The 22,599-nt window shown below is 43.2% G+C and overlaps 1 protein-coding gene across 1 annotated transcript; it reads left to right on the top strand. All coding sequences in view use genetic code 11, as the record gives it.

The window, feature by feature from the left end:
• Positions 1-353: 353 nt before the first annotated feature.
• On the top strand, positions 354-21,095 carry EGR_07204 (Dystrophin; the record flags this gene model as incomplete). The annotated part of the gene is made up of 21 exons (XM_024496453.1): positions 354-500; positions 572-692; positions 1,645-1,820; positions 1,902-2,015; positions 2,239-2,369; positions 3,465-3,703; positions 4,782-4,889; positions 6,309-6,598; positions 7,073-7,452; positions 9,024-9,109; positions 9,704-9,867; positions 12,107-12,375; positions 12,820-12,931; positions 13,124-13,293; positions 14,116-14,380; positions 14,919-15,236; positions 15,523-15,734; positions 17,317-17,770; positions 18,948-19,083; positions 19,218-19,398; positions 20,825-21,095. 21 exons carry the CDS (start codon positions 354-356, stop codon positions 21,093-21,095), a joined length of 4,344 nt encoding a protein of 1,447 aa, XP_024349130.1.
• Between the last annotated feature and the right edge of the window lie 1,504 nt (positions 21,096-22,599).

Raw genomic sequence — 22,599 nt, 5'->3', positions numbered from 1 at the left:
GGTTTGTGAAAAAATCAGGAAATTTAACAAGAAACAGTGCTTAGCTTTGCGATAGAACTTGAATTGTGGTGGTGCTAGCTCTATAAAGTGGCTCTTGGAATGTGATAACCTAAATGCCGCCTTAACGCGGGGTCAGATAGAGGTCATTTTTAAACGACCTTTTCCACAATCAATTGATGAGCAAAAAACACATCTGACTCTCCTTTTCCAGTCAGTCAGTCTCAAAATTTGCTTTTCTGTTGGAGGAAGGATGGGAGTAGGAGGGGACAGGGGGAGTTCCGATTATTTACTTTATATGCTACAGTCCGTGATTGAATTTAGCTGTCATTATCTGTTGTAGGCCATCGCCACGAATGTCACTTGAAAATTGGCCCCTATTTTTGGCTCAACTGCGACAGATGAATGATTGGCTTGCTCATCAAGATGCCAATTTCCATCAACTCATGGGAACTGTCGGTGGTGATAGTGAAAGTGTCAGCCAACTCATCAACTCATTCTCGGTAGGAATGCTGTCAGTTGACATCGTCTGCTGAAATCATTTCTCCTTAAAATGTTTTCCTTTTGTTGATAGGTCCTCGAGGAGGAGTTGCGACATCAGCGTTTCCAAGTTGAAGATCTGCTAGATCGGGGACAAATGTTCATGCGAGATCAGCTTGCCGAGGGGAGATGCGGCTTCTCCACGGAATCTGAAGGTAAGGCCTCATCAAACACGGAAGGTGTTTATCTCTTCTTCCCTCTCTCCTGTCTAAACGGGGTTAAGTATGTTTTTGCTTTTTCACTGTAGGTTGTCATTCACCTGCGTTATTACTCTTTCTAGGCTCGGTCGAACTTTTAACCCCTCCCATCCCCCTCCTGTATGTGTTTTAAATATCCACTCAACTTTGGCGCCTATTTTTAAACCTGATTGTGATGTATTTATCCTCCATCTCTCCCTCCATATCCCCTACCAGCCCAATCCAGTCCCCTATTTTTCCTGTTTATTTGATTAATCACATGGGACTATTACCAGGCTAAAAAAGTGGGACAGGCAGTTTCTCTGATTTCCGTGTTGAGAGTAAATAAAAGGAGGAAGCTTAATGCTGAGTGCTTTAACTCTCCAGAGGGCGTAAATATCGTCAAATCATTCAGCTTCGACAGACTCGAAGGTAGGTGAATAAATCACTACCTCACTTTCCTCACAAATTTACTTTTCCTTACTGTCTTCTGGATCAGGTAGAACTTCCCTATGAGGACTTCTTGAACTTGTAAAATGCGATGTTTTGAGTGTATGGGTTGGTGTAGTGAGGTACGGTACGACACACCATGAGATGGCTCGGTAGGGCACTCGTGAGTGCGCTGTCCTCTACTTTCCACCTATTCTGAACCCTCACACCAATCCGATCTTGTTGTGGAGTCCTTATAAAAGGTGTGATAGGAGAATAGCGCACCGTCTAGAATCAACGAAATGGTTTTACAACATCCTTTACACTTGATTAGAAGGCTCCTGGAGTTGCTTGGTTTTCTTTTGAAGGAAATCTTGTAAACTCATTTAACTGTCTTCTCTGGTCCACCATTCTCATTAACTTCCCATCCCGTCAAGCTGTCAAACTCCTTACTTAGATAATTGGAAATGGAATTAAGATTTTTTTGTTGTTTTTTTTCCAGGAGACTCTGATGGATCCGAATTCGATCCTGGCAAGAGTGACGTAGATGAATCGGTCATGAGTACAAAACGAATTGTTCGACGAATTCGACGACATCTGGTTTACCTTGATAAGCACTGGGCTGAGCTGAATCGTTCCATGTTGGCCTATAGACAACAGCTTGATAGAGCATTTCAGGTAAAGAGAATTAGTGAGATCGTCATTTAGGTTGCCAAATTTTGTGGGTTGACCTTTGACCTTTGATATGTTTGTATTTAGAAATTGACTGTTTTTGAAAGGGTACTCGACGACGCTGAAAGGGAGTTGGAGGCAGCTCAGAAAGTACTAATGGCTCAGGACCCTTCCTATCCCATGGATGAAAGAACACTGCAGGTAGACTTTTAGCCAATTTGGGGAGGGGAAATACGACCTCTTATTGGAGGATGGAGGGGAGAGGGGGTGTCAGTACATACAACCACTCAAATAAAGCAGTAACTTAGGAGATCCTCCCTCATTCATGAATTTGACTTTTGGACCACCGGATAGTGGTGGTGATGCCTCTCGAAGTAACTTGCTGCCACACCACCTCATGAGTGTTTTCTTTTACCTTAAACAGGTCATTTGGGATACGTTTGCATCTGTAACTCATGCAATTGCTGGTCTGGATGGTCAAGCGCTGTGTCTAAGTGACGATGGAACCATCATCTCCCACGTTCTCATCTCCAGACTCGATGGATTGAAAATTGGGTGAGTTGCTTCATCGAGATGTCCAATTTACCTTCAAAAAGGGCGAGGGACAAGGTGAGTCTCCTGTCAATCTCTCACGAACCCATCAGATTGACACGAGGGCAAAATGTGCAGAGGATTGGAGCCTCTTTTTCCATTTGGGGAGTTATTAACCACTCCTGCGGCATGGATGACACTTACAGCGTATCGTCTGGCTTCGTTGTGTTTAGAATCATAAAGCAGAGGAAGAAAAAGCACACTACAAGAGCACATTTTTAAAACTTTGTCTAGATGATATCATCATAAATGTGAAGCCCGCAGTCCTGGTAGACTGAAGCGCTCTGCAAAACTTACGCAAGCTTGTCTTCTCCACTTGCAAAGATGGCAGTAGTGAAGTCATATCTAAATGAAGAAGTGGCATTAAGCATTGGTTCCAACATATGTGTCTTGGGAGTGGGTGTTTCTGCGCCATCATTGGTTAAAAAGGCAACGAGAGTCATGCGTTTCCCCCGCATGACAAGGTGAAAAAGGTGGAAACGTAAACGATCACTTTAACGCTTTTCTAGGCACTAACCAACTGGTTACTAACCGAAAAGGGTGATATTTTGCTTATTTGCCCTATTTTGGGAGGTAGAAGTGGAGGGGTAGGTTTATATCAACTTCCCTTTTTTTACTCTGCGTAGTTCGGCCTTGAGCTACTGTTAGCGATATCAGTAGTATATCCTGACCAACAGGGCTAATGCCAACTGAGCCTCCTTTCACGTCACCAACAGTGTTTTATGCAGCTACTGGTTTAATTTCTCCATTTTTTCTATAAATCGCTTCACAATATAGCTTTTAGGAGGCAAAGTTTTGTTCTCACATTTTAAAACGCATTCTCAAAATCCTTCTCTAAGACGTTCTTGGCTGTGTTAGAGTATATCTTTGTGCAAATTAAGAGGGTCCACGCCTACTTGATTCTTCATCTCCTGACAAAGACACACAACCTTTTATTATTAAGGCCTCAAACAAAATTCTTTGTGTTCCCCTTTTTCCATAAGATGATCATGGGGTCGCAAAGTATGGTCCTCCGAATAGGGAATAACGGATCTGACCTTCTGTCCTTTTTATCTTTAGCCTGGAGCGTCTTCGATCGGAGGCAAACGAAGGAATGAACCGTTTTCCCTCTGGAAATGATGCCGGCTCTAGTGCATTGCCTACTGTTGTGCCATTTTTTCAACAGGCTTTACGATCCCCTCCACAGCATTTGCTTAATCCTAATCAACTGGAATCCTCAGTATCCGTCAGCGGTGGTGATGCACCCATTCCACGACCAAAAAGTCCGTCCGAATGCTGGCTACAAGCTTTTCAAACCGGTAAATTAGCACTTCACTATACTGACTACTTTTATCCCTTAAATAGTAGTATGTTTTGATGTCGACGCCTCTATTTAAGACTTCAGTTGAAACTATTTAGGTAAAATTTACAACCTATCTTTTTTCCTTTTTTGACTTCATATGCATTAAAGATAAAGATTTTTCTAAATTTTTACACACCCAAATGGCAATTTTCTTTTAAAAGAGAGCCATTTAAATGCCATATATGTCAGGTGGGTCGTGATCGCCCATGACTGGCCTTTTTAAATCCAGCAACTAATTCGTTGTTTATTCGGGCTTATAGTATCATGTCCATGGGAACGATGCCTTCTGCCTTGTGGGAATCAAGTACCCTACTACAAAAAGTGAGTCGCCTTCTCTTTTTTCTCCTTTATTGTCTACACAAAAGAAAGTGGTTAATGGTGGGATGAATTGGCACCACCCAAGACGTCACCTTAATTTTACTTCGGCCTTTCTTTAGCCATGCTACCCAAGAAACACAATGGGACCATCCTCTTATGATTGAACTACTGCAAAGAATGGATGAGTGCAACACAATCCGTTTCCTTGCCTACAGAACTGCCGCCAAAATTCGCCAGCTACAGTTGAAACTTTTCTGTGAGTGGCTGGACTTGATACTTGTTCGCATTGCCAGAAGCATTAACAAAATTGAATTTTCTTTAAAACTGTCAAAAAAATGGGGGAACAATCACCTGCAGGTGCAATCTATCAGCTCGTCTCGCACAGTAAATAGGGTTAAATTTGCTGAGATACTCACCTGCATCCTGTCAATTTGTCTCTTGAGATAAACTGTCGGCCTGCTATTACCACAGACCTGTCTCTCGTCACCCCTCCATGTGGTCGTCTGGTTGTCGAGCGTCAAAAAGGGGATAAAATTCATCAATGGGGAAAAATCCGGCTAGCCGATTAGTACAGAGGGTGAAGAAGAGCCAGTCTCCCCCCTTTATGGCCGCCTTTGGACTGAATTTACTACTTCCTGAAAGGATTTTTCTCAAGAAGAGGTTATATCGGCAAAACTTCATGATGAAGCATACCATCCGCAGCCTGTTACATGTAGTGGATGGTCTGGAGGTGCCTTCAGTTACCTGCCACCTTCTTCAAGATGTTCCACCTGCTTGTCTTCCAGAAATGCTTTTCAGCCTCTTTACCTCTGGAATTGGGTTGAGTACGTTTACCAAGCAGTTGAAACGTCCAGTGGGGGCTGTGGTGGGGGAATGATGGACTTACCATAGGCGATGGGTTGTCTCAGAACTTTTCCCCTCTCATAGCTTGTCTGTTCTCTCCTTCGGCTGATTTTAGCAGTTTTTCAAAGTTTTTACGAAGAAGTTGTATGGAATGGATGGATTGGAGGCTCAACGTCGGCAAAATTTCGTGGTAAACCATACCGTTTGCAGACTGTCGCTGATACCTTCACTTACCTGACGTCTTCCGCAAGATGTCACACCTGTTCATCTTCTGGAAATGCTCTACAGCTTCTAGACTTCTGAAACCGCGTCAAATACAGTTCGTCAAGTAGCCAAACTTCAGCGCCTTCAACCGGAATAGGGTACAGCGGTGCATTCAAACAACCGTATTTCGTAATTTTCCTACAGGTTAAAGCAAGCAGTTTTACCAAATGCAGACTAAAGAAGTCTTTTAAATCACCCGATTTTATCGTGTTTAGGTGTTCTTAAAATATGTTATGTCTACAGGATACACAAACTCGCCAACTTTCCCGTACATGTGAGCTCCTCGTTCATTACCTATTCATACCGCCCGCCTTCCACACTCACACATGTAACTTCAAAATAGAGGAAAAGGGTGAAAAAAAGCAATTTTTAAAGTGATTGCATTATTTTAGTCTAAAAATACTACGGAAATATGTTTTTTTATAAAATATGCAAGTTTTGGAGGGTCCAAATTCCCAAGACCGCACCTGGTCAGCTAGCAAAGTGGTGGAGAGGCTAGAAGAGAAGTGGGAGGGGAGGCGGGTTTTTGAATAACAAAGTTGATTTTAAACGTCTTTTCTTGGAGGATCATTTCACCTCCCCTTTTTCTCCCTTTTTCCCACTATGGTAGATTTTTCGTCTGAGACCTTGGTGCCTCCCGCGGTCAAGTACTTCAGCGCCGGGGGGCGGACGGGGCAGGGGTCCTCTTTAAGTTCTTCTGTGGGGAAAATTTATTCAATAATTCTCTCTTGCTTGCTTATGCAAAACATTACAATTAATTATTTATTCATTTCAAAAAAGTAAAGCTTGAAATGAATTCTACCTACAGCATGGACACTGCCACTTTTCCCCTCCCACCACTTTGGATTTTATCCAGTCTAACTTTTTACCATCACAAATGCAAAATTTCCAACTTTCAAGCAGTTTTTCTATGAGGAATTTTATTACAAAATTAGTTGGCTTGTTTATGTTTTTATTTGTTCCCTTCCAAGCATTCGCCTATTATTGCTTGACATCTTTCCCTGTCAGCAATTACCACCCAGACATTCGCTCCGATCAAACTTTTCCATCGCAATGTTTATTTTACTGTCAATCAAGGGATAGAATTACTGAATGGTTAAGTAATGCATACTTTCTCCTATTTTCCTTCCTACCAGTCGACCAAATTCCCTTGAATGTGGCCACAGAGACTTTCGCCCGTCATGGTCTCTCCTCACCGCTTTGCAGCGAGGGCTGTGATGGTCGAGTGATGGACGTGGCACAGATGGTGAATTGTCTCACCACTCTCTACTGTCGTGTCTGGGACACGCTGGCCAATCAACCAGATGTTGTCAAGACAATAGACACTAATGCGGGAGTGGTGAGAAGTGGTTTGTCTACTCAGCAGACACCAACAAAATCCTGCACCTCGGAATCCACTCTGGCTGGTACCATTGGCCAACAGACGGTAAATTGGACCTGTTTACTTTGTAGCCAGTGAATAATTGCGCTAGCAAAGTCATCAGGGAGATGAGGTGGTGCCTTAGAAGTGTAGAGCGGTTGGAAGATGGATTGATGGAAAGATAACCCACGATTTCGACTGCTTCTCTTCCTCTGCAGTACATAATCTCAACCCTAGTCAATAGTCACTCGACGTCCGCTCTAAAAACCGCGCCGTTTCCATAACTCCCGTAGAAAAAATTGAGGTGCTACTTAATGGTCCTTTGAGTTTAGCACCACCTCCTGTATAATACATGTGCGCGTGTGGCATTCATTTGCTTAATAGCTTTCTAGCCTTTCCCAGTTGATGTGAATTTGGTGATTGCGTGTCCCACCCTCCTTCATTGCTCTACCACATAGTTTAAACGGTCGACTGGTTTTGAGAAGTTTGAAACTACTCCCTAAAATTATTGCCTATTTGTCTTCCTCTCTTCATACCCAGTCAATGACCGAAAACGCTTCCCTCTTGGAGAGTCGGTCAAGGTCAAAGAAGACACCCACCCATCGCAGTGCAATCAATTGTATGTCCAGTGTGCTGTGTGCTACAAGCAACAAACACAGTCGAGGTGATGAGAGTAAAAGTGAGAATGGCAGCGATGGCCCTCGACAACGTCCAGCTACCCCATCTGTGGAAAATCGTCCAACCAAAGAGAGCGAACGTGCTTCACTTGGAGAAATGCCTCCATCAAGAATGCAGCCCTCGTCCTCCTATTCAAGGGTGGAGAAACTTCAAACACGCCTTCAATTGCCTGATGGACGAGAATTTGCTCTACCGACATGTGTGGATTTGGCTCTCAATCTCCTCTTAAATTCTTTTGATAGGTGAGCTAGAGTTGGTCGTTCAGTGATGAATTAATTTGTTTGGCATGAAGACCGGAAGTTCTCCCTATAGACGTAATGAAATACTCGGATATGGGACTTGGGAGTCCGATATGGCCCCATGCGACTGGAGGTGGCCAGCAAATTGGATATAGAAGGGGAGGGGAGGAGGGGTTGTGGAAGAGTGAAAATATCTGGCTATTCACAGACAGGTTTTTCTGGGGTTGTCATAAGTGGACGCAGTTTCAGCCCCTTCCCACGCTTGCTCGCCAATTTGTCCATCCACTTAACCCACCTTTCAGAGCATTCAGCTGGCAAAAGTGAGGGTTATTTTCTCCCAGGGTACCGAAATGAAGACGAATAAGTTGGGAAGTCGCTTTGCAGAGAGCCGGGGGAGACTATTAGCTTAAGTGGTGAATCACCGCCACTCAAAGTAATAACTCCATCAAGACCGACCGAAGGAGACAAGAAGTTGCAATCCACTGCGTGACTGGCTAACTCTCCCGCCTTGTTGATTTTTTTCAGGAACAACTACTAGCTAAAAGAGGCACAACTCATAATTAAGAGGCGGAGGAGCGGACGGGAGTGAGGTGGGGTGGAGGGAGGCTGTGTCTCTTACTTGTCTGCTATTAGAAAGATGTATAAAATTTCTATTATTTCGAGTCAAAAAGATCAAAGTAAGGAAAGATCCGCTCCTTAGTTCGAAGAAATCCGTTTGCCTATTTATTCGCTTCTGTTAGTTTTTTTCCTTTTTCCCCTCCTTTATTAAAATGGAGAGGCGAGTTAAGGTACAACGCACTTTGGCAATCTAACTTCCTCTGTTGCATCTCCCTATTTCCATTTTATGATCTCGAGGAAGAAAATCGGCAATTCTAGTGTATGAAGGTGGTAGATCATAAAAAAGAGATTTATAGTATCTAGAAGGAGCATAGATTAGGCAGAAATGCCTCCTCGCTGTAGTAAAACCCAGTGAAGAAAGTGAAGGCACAGGCTACTCTCAGTGTGTCAGGCAAGGGGAAAAAGGGAGGAGGCTGGTGGTCTGAAACAAGGGGGCTAGTTGGTAGGTCTTATGACAGATTGCAAAACCTAGGCGACATGAAGGAGGGAAAGAGCACTTTTACGTCATCCCATTGCCTACCAAGATGCTTCAACCGGAATATCATCTCTTGATTGATGGGTTGTCCCCAAAAGTTAGAGTTTGTGGATAGAAACTGTCTTATCTGAGTAGGGAGGAAATAAAGCATGACCAAATAAAAGGATCTCCAAATTGAATATTGCAATGTCGAAGGTGAAGATGTTTTGCTTGATTCATCATCCCGAATCTTCAAGAAAGGAAGAGATGGAGAGAAATTTTAACTATTTAAATTTCTCTGGTAGGTGATTTTAAAGTTCTCTCGTTAAGAAAACGAAAAGGGTAAAAAGGGGAGAAACACCTGGCCTTTCAGCATAGATGCAGCACTTGAAGAGATGACTGTCCATACCACGCTTAGCCCCGATCATTCACAGACTAAAACCGAAGGTCGGGAAGTTAGCCAGACACTTCAGTCCTGACTTGACAATTTCACATGTTGTAGCTCCCGCAGTGGGACGATTCGTGTTCTCTCCTTCAAAGTGACAATCTTCCTGCTTGTCAACGCCACTCTGGATGAAAAGTATCAATGTAAGCTGTTTTCAATTTCTTTTGCAGCTACCCGGGACTGCATACTTGCAATTTGGTCTGGCTTAATAGCTTGAGAGCTACATTTATGCTGTCAATTGTTCCAATTTTCCTTCATTTTGGCTAGAGAATGGCTTTATCTTTATTAGTGGCTGCAAAATCATCAAACTACACTGCCAAGTGTAAAGTTTTATCCGAGAGATATATAAAAAGTCGAGGAAGGCTCTTACGCTTACCCTTTCTCCCCACTCCGATGCTTTTTTCGGGGAGATGGAATAGAGAGGAAGTGTGAAACCAGTAGAACTATGCGAGAAATCGGAGGTAGATAATGATAGCTTTATCCCCAATGCAGAGTTAAGTAAACAAGTTTCGTAGGGTTTTCCGTTGCCAAAAGCTGCACCACTGTTTTAATCTGGTTCAGCTGATGGTGAAAAGTTAAAAAGAAAACGTATTTTCCCTCCTCATACTAAATCAGGCTATCTCTTAGGTGTATTCACTAATTGCTTCACATATTTAGAGCACCAAGGAAATACAAGACGTCACATATTTTTCTTTAATCCATCTTAGATAAGTTTTCTATGCCTTGTGTCACTTCAGATCTATTCAGTCTAGTGGCGGATCGTGACAACAAGATTAATGACTCACGACTCTGGCTTCTCGTCTATGAAATTTTGCAACTACCTCGACAGCTCGGCGAGACTTCATCCTCAAACTGTGCAAACAGTAACCTCGACCCGAACATTTTAATGTGCTTTAAGAAGGTAAGAATGTCAATTCTGTACGCAGGTCCCTTCTCAAGAGAACCTTTTAAGCTGTTTATTAAAACTCAGTAAGATGAAATAGTTTTAAGGTCCCAGGTGGAAAACGAGGGAGAACGTGAAATGCCGAGCAGTATTTCCCTGCAATTTCTAAAATTATAGGAGAGATGCTTATTCTTCTTCACTCTCTTTTCTTTATATTGTCACTGCTAAAGCAATCTCAACGAAGAATATACTACAAAGTTAAACGACAGAATAGCCAAATGATAAGACAGTACAGTGTAAAGTCACCTCCGTGATTGAGTATATTTTAGTCCCAGAAATGCAGCATATCCGTTAAGTATTTTTCCACAAATATTCGACACCTCCTTTACTTCGTTTATAAATAACTTTCTTTTGAAAGAAGAAAGCAACTGTTGTGTGTGTATCCAAGCCGATGAATGCCTATTGGACTACTGCCTCTCTAGCATGGAATGTGATGCGCCTAAAAGACATACCGTCTCCTCTCTCTTTTCTCCTTTTTCATGTCTAGCAAAATTTGAAGGAATTCACTCAAACTAGACATTTTTAGGTCGCTTTAGTTACAAACAACTGTGTAGCTATGCTTCTCACTTTTAATTTATTCAAACAAAATGCTGTTTGATTGCCCTAGTTGCAAACTTTTGTGCACGTTTATAGCCAAGTTTTTGTTGCGTTTTGTTTTCCTTCTTTTTTTCACCCAAGTAAAAGAGAGTAACGTTGAAACGTGTTATACCCTTCCCAAATTTCATAGGAAAATTCTTATTTCTCTCTCCGAAAATTCCTATTTGCAGTTTTGGAATTTCGAATTTGAAATCTCTCTTTGACATTTTTTGTTTTCTTTTCTTCTTTATCTACAAATAGAATGTCATGGGTTAGGTGTTTTCGTATTCTGTGGTACGTACGTGCACATCGATCACTTGACAGTTGCATACTGCCCGAACTACCCGATTTCCTTGGTTCATCCACGTTTCACGGTCTGCAAGGAGAGGACATTTTTCCTCTTGGGTGAAATTCACAAATTTATTAGCGGAAGTGAAAAAATGGCCGTAACATTTCATTCAAATTGTTCATTCGTGCCACTCCTTGTAGCAGGTCGGTTCATTGACCTGTACAAGAGATTTGCATGACTACTCTTGATTGCCTCTCCTCACAGTCAGATGTTGGTTGAACTTAAAGAACCACAGGACTTAAGCCTGTCTACTATACAGATCTCATTTAGCCTCACTTTGAAGCTGTAAAAGGTAGGCGAATTTTGTGGTTCAGAGTTTTGCGATTCTCGAGGCTCTACGCATTTGGGGCAGCTGGCTGTAACAAGCATAAATAAACGGCAGTGGACCATTTCACTGACTCGTGATGCGAAATGTCTTCTGCATTCCAATGTTAAGCGAGCAATAATCGGTTGATAACCCTAAATGGTCTGCTCATTGCATCGCCCTCCCAAGGGACCGCAAGGTGAGTGGCGCGCTGGATACTGAACTGTTCCCCAGAGATTGAAGGCTAAGTAATAATTGCATAGGATATCTATCTCCTCGGTACTTCTCTAAACGATACAAGGGTGTGCAAGAGTAGCTTTGGCCTTGGAGACAGGTACCACAGCCAGAACAGTCCTCTTCTTAAGGGACAACAGGAGGCATTAAGTTACCCTATGCTGTGGCAGAAGGCCTCACACCATAAATCTGAATGAATGAGAAGATAAGAGATAGGGAGAGAGGTGTCCCCTCCTTCCGGCTATCTTCTTCTCTACCCGGTCCACTCATATGAATAACATCACCTTGTCTTGAAACTTGACAATTCCACGATCACATGCAGACTAGAGCAGAGAGGCGGGAAACAAAAGTGCGACAGAGGGAGAGATAAGTACCTCGAGGGCCATTAAAGCCCACGTCAAACTTACGTCTCGTTCAAATGAGAAAGAATTAAATCTGACAAGAAGACTTCCTCAGTTGTTAAACCTGTGACCTTCATCCATATCAGTCAAACCAGTGACAGCTTTTTCATACACGTGGGACCAAAAGCAAGCACTTTACTCTGAAGTTGCCAATTTCCCAGCTGTCAACAAGAAAATATCCAATTCAATCATTTAAAAGTGGGTTTTTCCACTTGATAAAGTCTTCCGGAAATCCCTGTAATCCTGCCCTTCTTTCCCATGTCAAATACACACCTAAAGACGATCCCATGGAAAGGCAACTGCTAATGGTGTGTTCTCTCCCTTCAATGCCAGAATCTCAAGGCGAAGGGAGGGCATGAACACAGATCCAGCAGCACTATCGTACGCGCACCCTCACTGGACAGTCAAATTTCAGCTGCCTCCCGACCCGACGATGGTGAACTGCTACCAAGTGTTGGGTTAGATCGGTTCTACGAGTGGTTGAAGTTGGAGCCACCGATAGTAGCCTGGTTGCCGGCGCTGCATCGACTGATAGCGGGTGAAAAACTCATTCACCAAGTCCGATGTGCTGTCTGTCAGGCCTGTCCAATCAGAGGTTTGAGGTGAGTCACCGTCTTGGTGAGATCTTATTGGCTACGTGACGCATCCCACCAACGTGATTAGCTAACCGAGTCCCTAGAAGATTTTTAAGCAATAACATTTTAGTCCAGATCTAAAATTGGTTCGTGCGGATCACATTTTGCTCCGCTTTGTACTTACTTTGTGTCCGAGATCGTTTCGTTATCAGATTAAAGTAGTAGTATTGCTAGATCTCAGTAAGGGGGAATAACCCAAATCTTCATGCCACTTGTGGTTCAACCAAATGACCTAATTTCCAGTAGAACTACTTCCACTAGTGTAGTGATATGCACCTACCCCGTGGGAAGTAATGTATGCGCCGTTTTGACCCAGTAAGGCAAGTTAACTGATCTTGTCCATACCAGGTCACAATAACCGGAAGCAGTGTCCAATGATTGCTCAAACTACCTATTTATTTCTCTCCGCAGATACCGCTGTTTGCGATGCCTAAACTTCGACCTTTGCCAAAATTGTTTCCTCATTGGAAGAGTTGAAAAAAGCCACAAAATCACGCATCCGATACAGGAGTATACAAGTACAGTAAGTTTCTACTAGCCTCCACTCTGTGTAGTTTAAAAGCGCCTCCAAGATTTTCTACCTTAAAGTTAAGAGCTTAGCAAAACAGTTTCAAGTTCTTTTTTGCCTTTGTTAGTGTTAACTTCGTGCCTAAGGCTTTCTACCAACGACGGTTTTATCTCTTTTAAAATAGTCTTTTGAATTCACCGTCTTTAGCTGCAACGAAGTGACAGTCTACGCGATTTCAGTCGTGTGGTACGAAATCGCTTCAGGCCGAAGGAGAAGTTCCGTCAATCTTCATCCAATGCTGAGGACTCGTCAAAGTCGATTGCTACACCTACCACTCCTAAAGCTGTGGGCAGAGCCACTCCCACATTGTACGATCGGTGGGTTTGTGCCCACTATTTTGACTATCTTATCTAAACAAACAAGTTGAGGGATGTTGGGTGGGGGATGTGTACTACCGCCATCAACACCATCATCTTATAAACAAAATCTGTTGCATAACCTTAGGTGATAATGATCCTCGCCATGATTTATTAGGCAAATGGGAGGCTGCACGTCTCACCATCCTCTTGCTTTTGATTTTCTTCATTTTTAAGAAAAAGTAGCAAAAAGTCTTTAATTTGTTTCGCTTATTTGGAAAAAATCCTTGTATTTCTACCGTGAATAAGGAAACCCTGAGGAGTAAAAGTGCCTTTCTCTCTCCAGAAGGTATCATGCGACTACTTACGTTTGATCAGACTATTCAGTGGTATGTGCTGCTAACTTATAGTTAATATGACCCTGAACTTTTATTGCACGTTTATTGGCAGACAGAGTATACTGCTGCGGTGTTAGGAGGTCTCGCATTTAAGTATGCGCTGCATTACAGAGAGCCAAGGGGCCCCTCAGCACCAGTGCTTGGTGCTTCAGTCGATCTGTCTGCTTGGCTATCGATGAGTCAAGAACTTGCAAAAGTAAAAAATTGCACAAAATTTCTAGCAGCCACTGAAGTTTAGGACGAATCAGATGTTCATCTAAACGGAATATTAATGAATGTCACACATATGTGACGCTGGTTGGACCAAATCGTGATCGTGTTGCAAGCATGTTCCGGTTTTACTTGAACATCATCTCTATTATCAGCAAACATGTAAATAATCGAAGAAGATGATGTATTGCTTCCACTGTGACCTACTATTTCCCTAATTCTCTGCTTCTTATAGACCACCGAGGGCTGCACCGATTAGGCAGAATTCCACCGAACACCAGAACGCCACTTCCTCCCCAGCAATTTGGCAGACAAATCGACCTGCTTCGCTGGGTGAAACACGAAAACGCGTGCTCTATTCCACCCCCTCTGTCGGTGGCGTGGACAGCTCGATGCCTCGATTAAATGCCAAACCACGCAGAGGTGGATCAATGGATCAGGAGCACGAGCTTATTGCCCAGTACAGCCACTCACTAAGGCGACAGAATTCCCTCACTCCGGTATGTTAACCTTAAAGGTCATTAAAAGGATAGCGATAAAATTTGTACCCTTATCAATGACCTTTTGAGCATACTGGGTAGTCTAATCTGCGTAGCGTTTTGTCAATCCCACGGCCATTTGTTTTACTGCGTCAGGGCTAAGTAGCGCCACTTTTACAGTGGACGAGGGAAGTAAAATCGAAGAAAGTTCTGAAATCAAATAATAAATTTGAGCGTAAAAAGTAATTTATGTTGCAGGGGTATGAATTTTGTCAAAAGGCACTAAATTAGTGTCTTTTAACAAACCCAAGTAGCATGATGGAACATACTACTTATTAACGACCAGTAGAGCTGAGCAGCTGCTTGCATTGTCCAAAAGAAGTGCTACAGGGCGGAAGTACAAAACTGCTAAGCCTCCCTCTCCTCTTTTAAGCGTTGTTCCTGAATGCTCTTTGGGTAGACCTTAAAAAATGCCCCGCGAATCAAGGGCCACAGACTTGTCTCTCACCACCATGTGCCTTTTAATAACTTTCTGGAGTTTTCGTTTCTGGATTAACAGACCGGTGCAATGATGCCTGGTGGTCAGCCCCTCCTGTACTATGGCCCTCAAGACTCGGTTCACTCACTGGGACCGCCATGGCTGTATAGCAGTGCCACCTATGACAGATCGCGACCCCCGGAGCCACGCTTTTTCACTATGCGACCCAATCAACTACGCGGGAGCGGTGGATTTCGTGCCAACTCACAACCCCCACCTCACCCCGGTCCAGGTATTTATGCCACCGGTCCACCAGTCAGTGCTCAGGCAAAGTGGTATCGCAATCCTAGTGGTTGGGAGGGTCCTATGGTTGCTGGTAGCGCTGGTTCATTGGATAAAGTAAGTTACAGTTTACTAGTAGATGCTGCATTTAACTGAGATCGCGTATTCCCACCTCCACGTATCTGTTTTTCCTTTTAATTACAATTTAAGACATGACAGAGTACATACTACTATATAACATTTCAGCAACTGCTTAAGCCCCTACGCGAGTCAATGGGTAGATGTATCGTAAAAAAACTATAATCGATGACTAATCCGAGGGGTCAATTAAGGGGACGGAATTGTGGGACCACGGCTCATCTCTTGCGTTCCCTATTAATCTCCATTTCTTCTCCGACTGTAGGTTTTAATGAATCTGGAGGAGGAGAATCGCTTCCTACGTGCTGAATACGATAGACTTCGAATGCAATCGCCAGCTCAGAATTTGCGCCCACTTCGATCCCCATCGCTGCAATATCCCCTCTCTCAAATGGGACTGTATCAGGATAACATGTACCACTCTGCCTATGGAAATCCGCATTTCCCTCCGAATTCACAGCTAAACCCTCAACTTGGGTAAGATTGGCAACCATGTTGTCTGTGATCGTAGAGAAGTGGAAGCGCCTTTGATAGGCTTGCTGTAGAGCAGGCGGAGAAGGCCTGACATCAGTAGAACAATTTACCGTTTAGAAGAGGTAGAAAGCCTCACTCCTTTGGAGGTAAATGCACGCGAGATCAGAGCCTGTCAAGCGTCAGGAGCTTGTCCACAATGCGGTTGACATAAATGACAAAATGGTTCCTGACCTATCAACCTACTCCAACCTTCGCTGTGGAGTGAGGCTTGTCTGCTGCCTGACATGTGATGGGAAATGTATTTTGTGCCCCAAGGTCAAAGGTTATACCACACTTCGAAATAAAAGGAAGGGAGGGAGGCAGATACCCTCCCATTCTTGTCTTTCTCCTTCCTATTGTCATGACACCGGACAGTCACCAGATTTGGGAAATAAGTGTGACCAAATTTAAGTGTACAGTCAGGGCGATAAATTTCTCCCTGTGGTTATTTAAATATCGCTGCTAGAAACCGCGAAAATTAATTTGGTTACCAGTGGCTACTCCAGCCGAACCACTGGTTACAGTCGGCAGATAAACCTTTAAAAATCCCTCAAAAACCCGTCTTTTTTCTTTTTTTGATTTTATTTGCCCTTTTTACGTTATAAAAAATGATGGAAAGTAGGCGAGACTTTCAATTTCTTTGCATTTCTTTCAAATGGCTCAAAAATTCTGCCACCTTCATTTGGACCAGTTATAGAAGTTAACACGAGTTTTTTCCACGTACTTTGTAATTTGATCTGAAAACGAGGAATTTCGACTTCCTGTTTCGTTATTTATAAAAAAATTTGGAACATTTTACTCCTTCTTGTTGGGAGATGAGAAGGGGAGGGGGAGGGAGACCTTGTCAGCTTTAAGTAAAACAGTCTTGATGCTAGAAGGTGAGACTTATGCTTGTAAAGTTAAAATTCCAACAGGAAGACTTAAAAATTATATTTTCAAAGGATTAAAATGTATGTAGAAGTGGTATACTTTCTCTCCCCTGGGATATAAGTTTTCCGTAAAATCTCTCCAGAGAGTTACGGGAGGGTAAAATCCTCTCTTGCTTAGATTCCTCCCGCTGGTGGCCGCCTTGAAGTCGAATTTCTGCCTTTGAAGGCGTAAAACCAACTCATATTTACGCAATTTGGCTGAAACGACTTATTTTTGACGCAAAAACGAGTCAGTTTGGAAAATATACCCTCTGAGCGCCTATTCAGTGTTTTATTTTAACAGCTAGGCCGAATCTTGTGTTTTGAAAGAACGCAAAAAAAATGCGGAAGCCGTTTAAAACAACCTGCAAAACCGTTGTCAAGGTGTTCAGACGCGGCAACTTTTTTCCAAAAAAACAATTAGTGACTTCCGGATTTCGACACGGAGGATTCGTCGAAGTGGTCTTGCAGAGAGGAGAAAATGGAGAAAATTTGCAAGAAGAATTTTAACAAATGTGTTCTAGCATTCTGTTTAAAGTTTGCACCGACTTACAATCAATAATTCACAAATTTCGTCACCAAAAAAGTGAATTTAACCTAACATTATAGAGTTGCTCCTCTTTGTTTACCCTCTGCAGCTATGGCCAACCAATATCGCTATTGGGTAGAAGTCAAACTGAACGTATCTACCCTTCAAACAACGGGGTTTTCTACGGTGGATCATTGGGTCGGGGATCCGGAGCAGCCGCCTACTCAGCCTTCCTAAGGAGCAACGGTTCGGGTCGAGTGACCTTCGATTCAGCCAATCAGCGCTACCAGAGCAAACCCTCTCACGTGACCTCATCACAGCAGTTGGCTGTGACACCGACCCAAGAGAGTGAGTTGGCACAGGAGACACGGCTGCTAAGGCAACATAAGACTCGGCTAGAATCGCGGATGCAACTGCTGGAGGATCACAATAAAGTTCTGGAAGATCAGCTGAATCGGTTGAGGCAGTACCTCAACATTCCGCCTCCTCCGCATGCGCCTCCTCCACCTACCTCCACTAATCCTACTTCAAGGTCTGTGTCACTCAGTGTTCCCGGTCAAACGGTGAGTTCAAAAATAGAATAAGCATGATTCTGAGGGGCAGTTCAAATGAAGTCGGGACCTTGCTGTTTCATAGAACGACCATAGTTGGTAACACTCCGTAATCCCACAGTTTCTCCTTCCTCCTTTTCTTCTTTAACCTAATTTTATGCATACAGTCGCCCTGCCGGAGCCGCTTCGTTCTTTTACAAGGATTTTACGCTAGGGATGAAAAATCTCACTCTAGAAGAGCCTTTATTGTCGACATTCCAAATGGTTGCGTGTGTGTTCAACCTTGACAGTAGCCTTGGTTAACAAGACCCCGCGTTTATTACCACAGTGATACCCTGTATCACTGTTGCCCGTCTTCTTGCTTGACAATGTCTGGCCGAGATTGGATTGGCCCACGGCGCATGCACCAGCCAATAGGAATGCAGACACAATTTTGGCATTTCCAACTGCTTGCAGGGCGCCACTTTTTATGGACATGGATAAATAAATCACGACTCGAAGTGATTGCCTTATTTAGATTCCCTAAAGTCTTGATTGGGGACCACAGAATCCTCATACGATCAGTTTGTCAGATCGAGCTGAGTAAAGCCCTCTTTCCCTTGCCGCGCACTCCCCTTGAAGTTTACCAACTGCGGGAAAAAATTCTTCCCATTTTCTGCAAAAATATCACCCATTCCTTTTTTTTGCGACAATTGGAGGGAGAGAAACGCACTCTGGGGTAAATCTTTACTCGCACCTATCATGTGTCTGGCCAACTTGAAAGACGTCGATTAAAGTGTCTGCCAGTCTAAGTAATGGGTTTTAAAATCTAGACGATTTGGAAAACTGAAAAAAATGATGATAATAATATGGTCTCGACTGTAGAGTTTGGACGTCTCCATCTCGCACCATTCCAAGCATTCATCTGGTTAACTTCCGTTTCATTCGCGGAATAGAAGCTTTGAATATGAACACCGACTTTAGTGGTAGGAGCCCACTTCTGTAAATTTTTTTCCCTTTAATTGCAAGAGAGTAGCTGATTGTCATAATTACAAGTCTAAAACACCCAATGGGACGAAAAATTTGCTGCGTTATCAAAAAAAAGTTAGGCAGTAGCTCTTAGCCCTGGAAAAAAATTCCACCAGTTGATTGAGGACCCATTCACTGAATCCTTGATTTTCCTTCTTATTTTCCTTTTTTTGGTATCTAGTACACCCGTGAGAACGGATCCATTGATCAGCAAACTGGAAGCGGCTACACTGGTACTCAATACCTTTCAAGTTCTGATCGCCCATCCCCACCCTCCGCCCTTGTCGCTCCTGTCAACTCGGTTGGGTTCAACCAGGGTAGGATCTTAAATAATGTATTCGCCAAATGCAGGATGACCTCTTTTTAAACCAACATTTTGAAGGAGTCGTCTTACCTACTCAACCAAGTGCATCATGAAGCACTCAGTCATGCATTTGGCTTCGTTATGTAGCTCTCTGGGCTTCTGTAGCGCTCCCAGTCTGTCCTGGAGACAGAAGTCATGATCCTAGAGTCGAAGATGTATTGCCGACGTACAGGAGGACGAAGGAGTTACCAGCCGCTCAGCAGAAGTACAACGACGGAGCTCTAAGCCTCCCCTGTAACCAAAATGAAGAGTTTAAGGAGCAATCAAAGTATTGCAACCTCTTCCATGCTCCATGTCACTTTCAATGACATTGACGGATGTCTCTCGAGACAGACATCCTACTCTTTGGTTTCCCAAATCTCGGCTCCAGTCTGTATGTAATCATGAAGATGTCCAATGTCAAGACAAGGTGATTTTGCTCAGCAAAGTCAGGCAAATACGGAGGATGGTGGTGGTGGTGAGGAAGGTCCAACATCTCACCCCTTCCCTCCTTTCGCCCACCCGAAAAAATGTGGTATGAGGTCACCTCCTGCTCTGTTTTTAACAGACTGACTGCTTCGGGAGAACAGGTTGTACTTGCAAGTCTTCGAGTTGTCTTTTAAAAATAGGGTTTTAGGTAGTGAGTCGATTGGGGCTAGCCAATGATGTGTAACTTTGACCTTGAGGTGCAAAAGTCACCGCGCGCAATTTAAAGTGAAAGGAGTAATGAAGTAGTAGCCTTTGAAGTGTACTTTCCTTTCATCGCCTCATGCCAATGAGAGACCCACCCAACCCCATTTTCGGGTGGTGCTCTCTGCTCCCTCGTCAAATGCTCTACTGCCAACTACTAACTGGAAGCTTGCTCCATTTGGAAAGCAAATTAGACGTGTTTTTTGGAGGAGACAGGACCAGTAACATTTGATAAGATGATAAGAGATTCAAAAAATGGGAGGCGAAAAAAGGTGGAGAGATGAGCCCAAAGATTAATTGTGGAGGTAAACAGCCACAAGCTCTGCTGCCCCGAGCCAAAGTGAAAATTGCACAAAGCCTCCTCCCATCATTAGTTGCTTTGCTCACTGTTGACTGTCCGACTGTCACATTTCCCCTTTTCCATGAGGCGCTTCTCCCTCTGGACAAACACCTAATGTAAGAGGATTTGCCTTTCTGGAGGACTTTGAGACTTCACAATAATTATCGCTAGGAGGTTGGGGAAAAGTACTCCAGTGTATCTTTTCCCCTTTTTTTCCATTGATGCCTTTGTAATTTGCTTTTTGCTACTCATGGACTAATTGGTTGGCTTCATGAATTATTCCATTATATATTCCCCATTGGTGAAAATATGTATGCCCCTGGTTATAATGGCAAAAGTGAGGACAAAATCTCCTACCCAGTGGAGTTAACAATTTGGTAGGCAAATGCAATCTTGGGGGGAAAGCTCAGCGATCTGGGGTTAGGATTTCAGTGACCTCGCCACACGAGGTTTGTTCGAACGCAGAAATTGGAGGAGAAGCAACGGCCACACGAGTTTCCTCCACCTTGACCGTCATTTCTCCCCATCAATCAAGAAGTGAGCTGGTGGACTGGCTCTACTCTCAAACGGATTGAAAGAGGTCTTGACCTTATCACGCTTTAGAGGTCTAAATCGTTCACCGTTAATGGCGTATTGAAACGATAAACCTGAAACCAAACCATCTCCCCCATTTCCTCTCTTTTAGGTCAGGCCCTACCCCACAGTGCAACCGGTACCAATCCCAATTAGTTTTTCAAAACGGAATGAATTCCACACCACCGTCTCCCAATCGTCGGTCACTCCTTCACCCGCACACAGACACGCAATCACCACTACTTGAAACACCCTTCCACACGTCTTCCAAACCGTCCGTCCGACTTACTACCAGAATGAAAACTCGGTCGCTTGAGCCTCCTTCACCTCCTCCTCCTCCTTCTACCCCTCCTTCGTTACCTTTAGAAGGTGCCACCAAATAGCTGGTGATCGTTTTCGCATACACCACAGAATACGCCCTCGCCCCTCCTTACTCCTTGCAGAAGTGCCACCTCCCGCCAGCGTTGAGCTTACTAGCCCAAGCATATTTCGAGTGTATAAAGAATATCTTCACTTGTTTTGGCATTTCTGTGGTTGTCAAATTCTATTTTCGCCATGAGGAGTGCACGCAAAAAAAGGCAATCTATCGACGTAGTTATTTTTACAAAATATTGCTATGGTAACGACTTGGGTTTTAAAAAAATGTTTGCTGGATTGCGCGACTAAAATGTGGACTAAGCCAAATTGTTAAGTGAAAATTCCCTTTGATGATTCTTGCGACTCAGATTAGAATAGATTAATGCCGAAAAAGCAACAATAGTCTTTTTGCCCACTTGGCGGTCACAGATTGCGTCTTCTTAAACAAATTGCTTATTTAATGATAAAACATTTTAAATTTTTCTCAAAAGTAATTAATAAGGTAAATTACAGTTTGTCATGGAATATTTTGCTAAAGAAAAATATTTATCTATTTGGATTGATTTTATTTGAATCTGCATTTGTGAATGCAAATAAGTAAACAGGCATCATAACGCCTAAGTTTTCTCTAAAGAAGCGATACGATGGGGTAATTTGAGATAAGTTAGAAAGAGGTGGCATTTGTTGATTCCCCTGTCACCGAAATCCGTGAGGACTGCGGGCTCCGAGTGGTCTGAAGTACATTTAAAACAGTCGCTTTTGGCTACAAAACACGCGTAAAAAGATAGGAAGAATAACCAAATTTGAAAGGGCCAAAGAGTTTAGAATTTTGGGGAAGGTGCCACAAAGAGCTTTTGATGGCCATTTATTTTGCATATGTTATGGAGACCCGCCTTGGGTGTAATTTCTTTGCCAAATGGCCGACTAACATGCGATGAGAAATGGCTTTTACACTTCAAAGTCAATCGTAAAGCGAAGGAACAGTTGATTATCTTCATATCACTTGTTCAACAATTCCAGCCGCGAACCAACTCAATCCCAGAGGTTTTTGTCCGCTTTTGCACTTAACAAATGCGACATGCTATATATAAGATGATCCAGGACATGTGAGAAGATTTTCTCCCCTAAATGTTACTAGGAGAGTCTAGAATATTTACCCAAATGAAAGAGCGTTCTATTTTACCCTCATTTTGCACTTCTAGGTGGAAGGAAGGAGTTGGGTTAGGGCACACTGCCTCACCACTCCCCTCACCATCATCAAACGTATTCTTCCAACTGACTTTATTTCAAGTAATAGTCACAACCTTTTCTTTTCACTAAACAACCACATGTGCACACCTAAAGTATGAAGTTTGAAAAGGAAAAAATAAGGTAGTAGCGGCAGGCGGTTAGGCCGGAGTTTCTTTTTACTCCTAGGGAAAAAGTTCGTTTTGTAAAGTTTTAAAACTTTATTGGCCAGCGTCCTGATAAATAGGAATGATCTATTGTGATTGTTTAAGTATATAAACTATTCTTAGAAAGGTTTCACAA

Source organism: Echinococcus granulosus, assembly GCF_000524195.1.
Source record: "Echinococcus granulosus chromosome Unknown EG_S00072, whole genome shotgun sequence".
NCBI lineage: Eukaryota > Metazoa > Platyhelminthes > Cestoda > Cyclophyllidea > Taeniidae > Echinococcus > Echinococcus granulosus.
The sequence above is the reverse complement of the archived record's forward strand: the minus strand, read 5'-3'. Positions and strand labels throughout refer to the sequence as shown.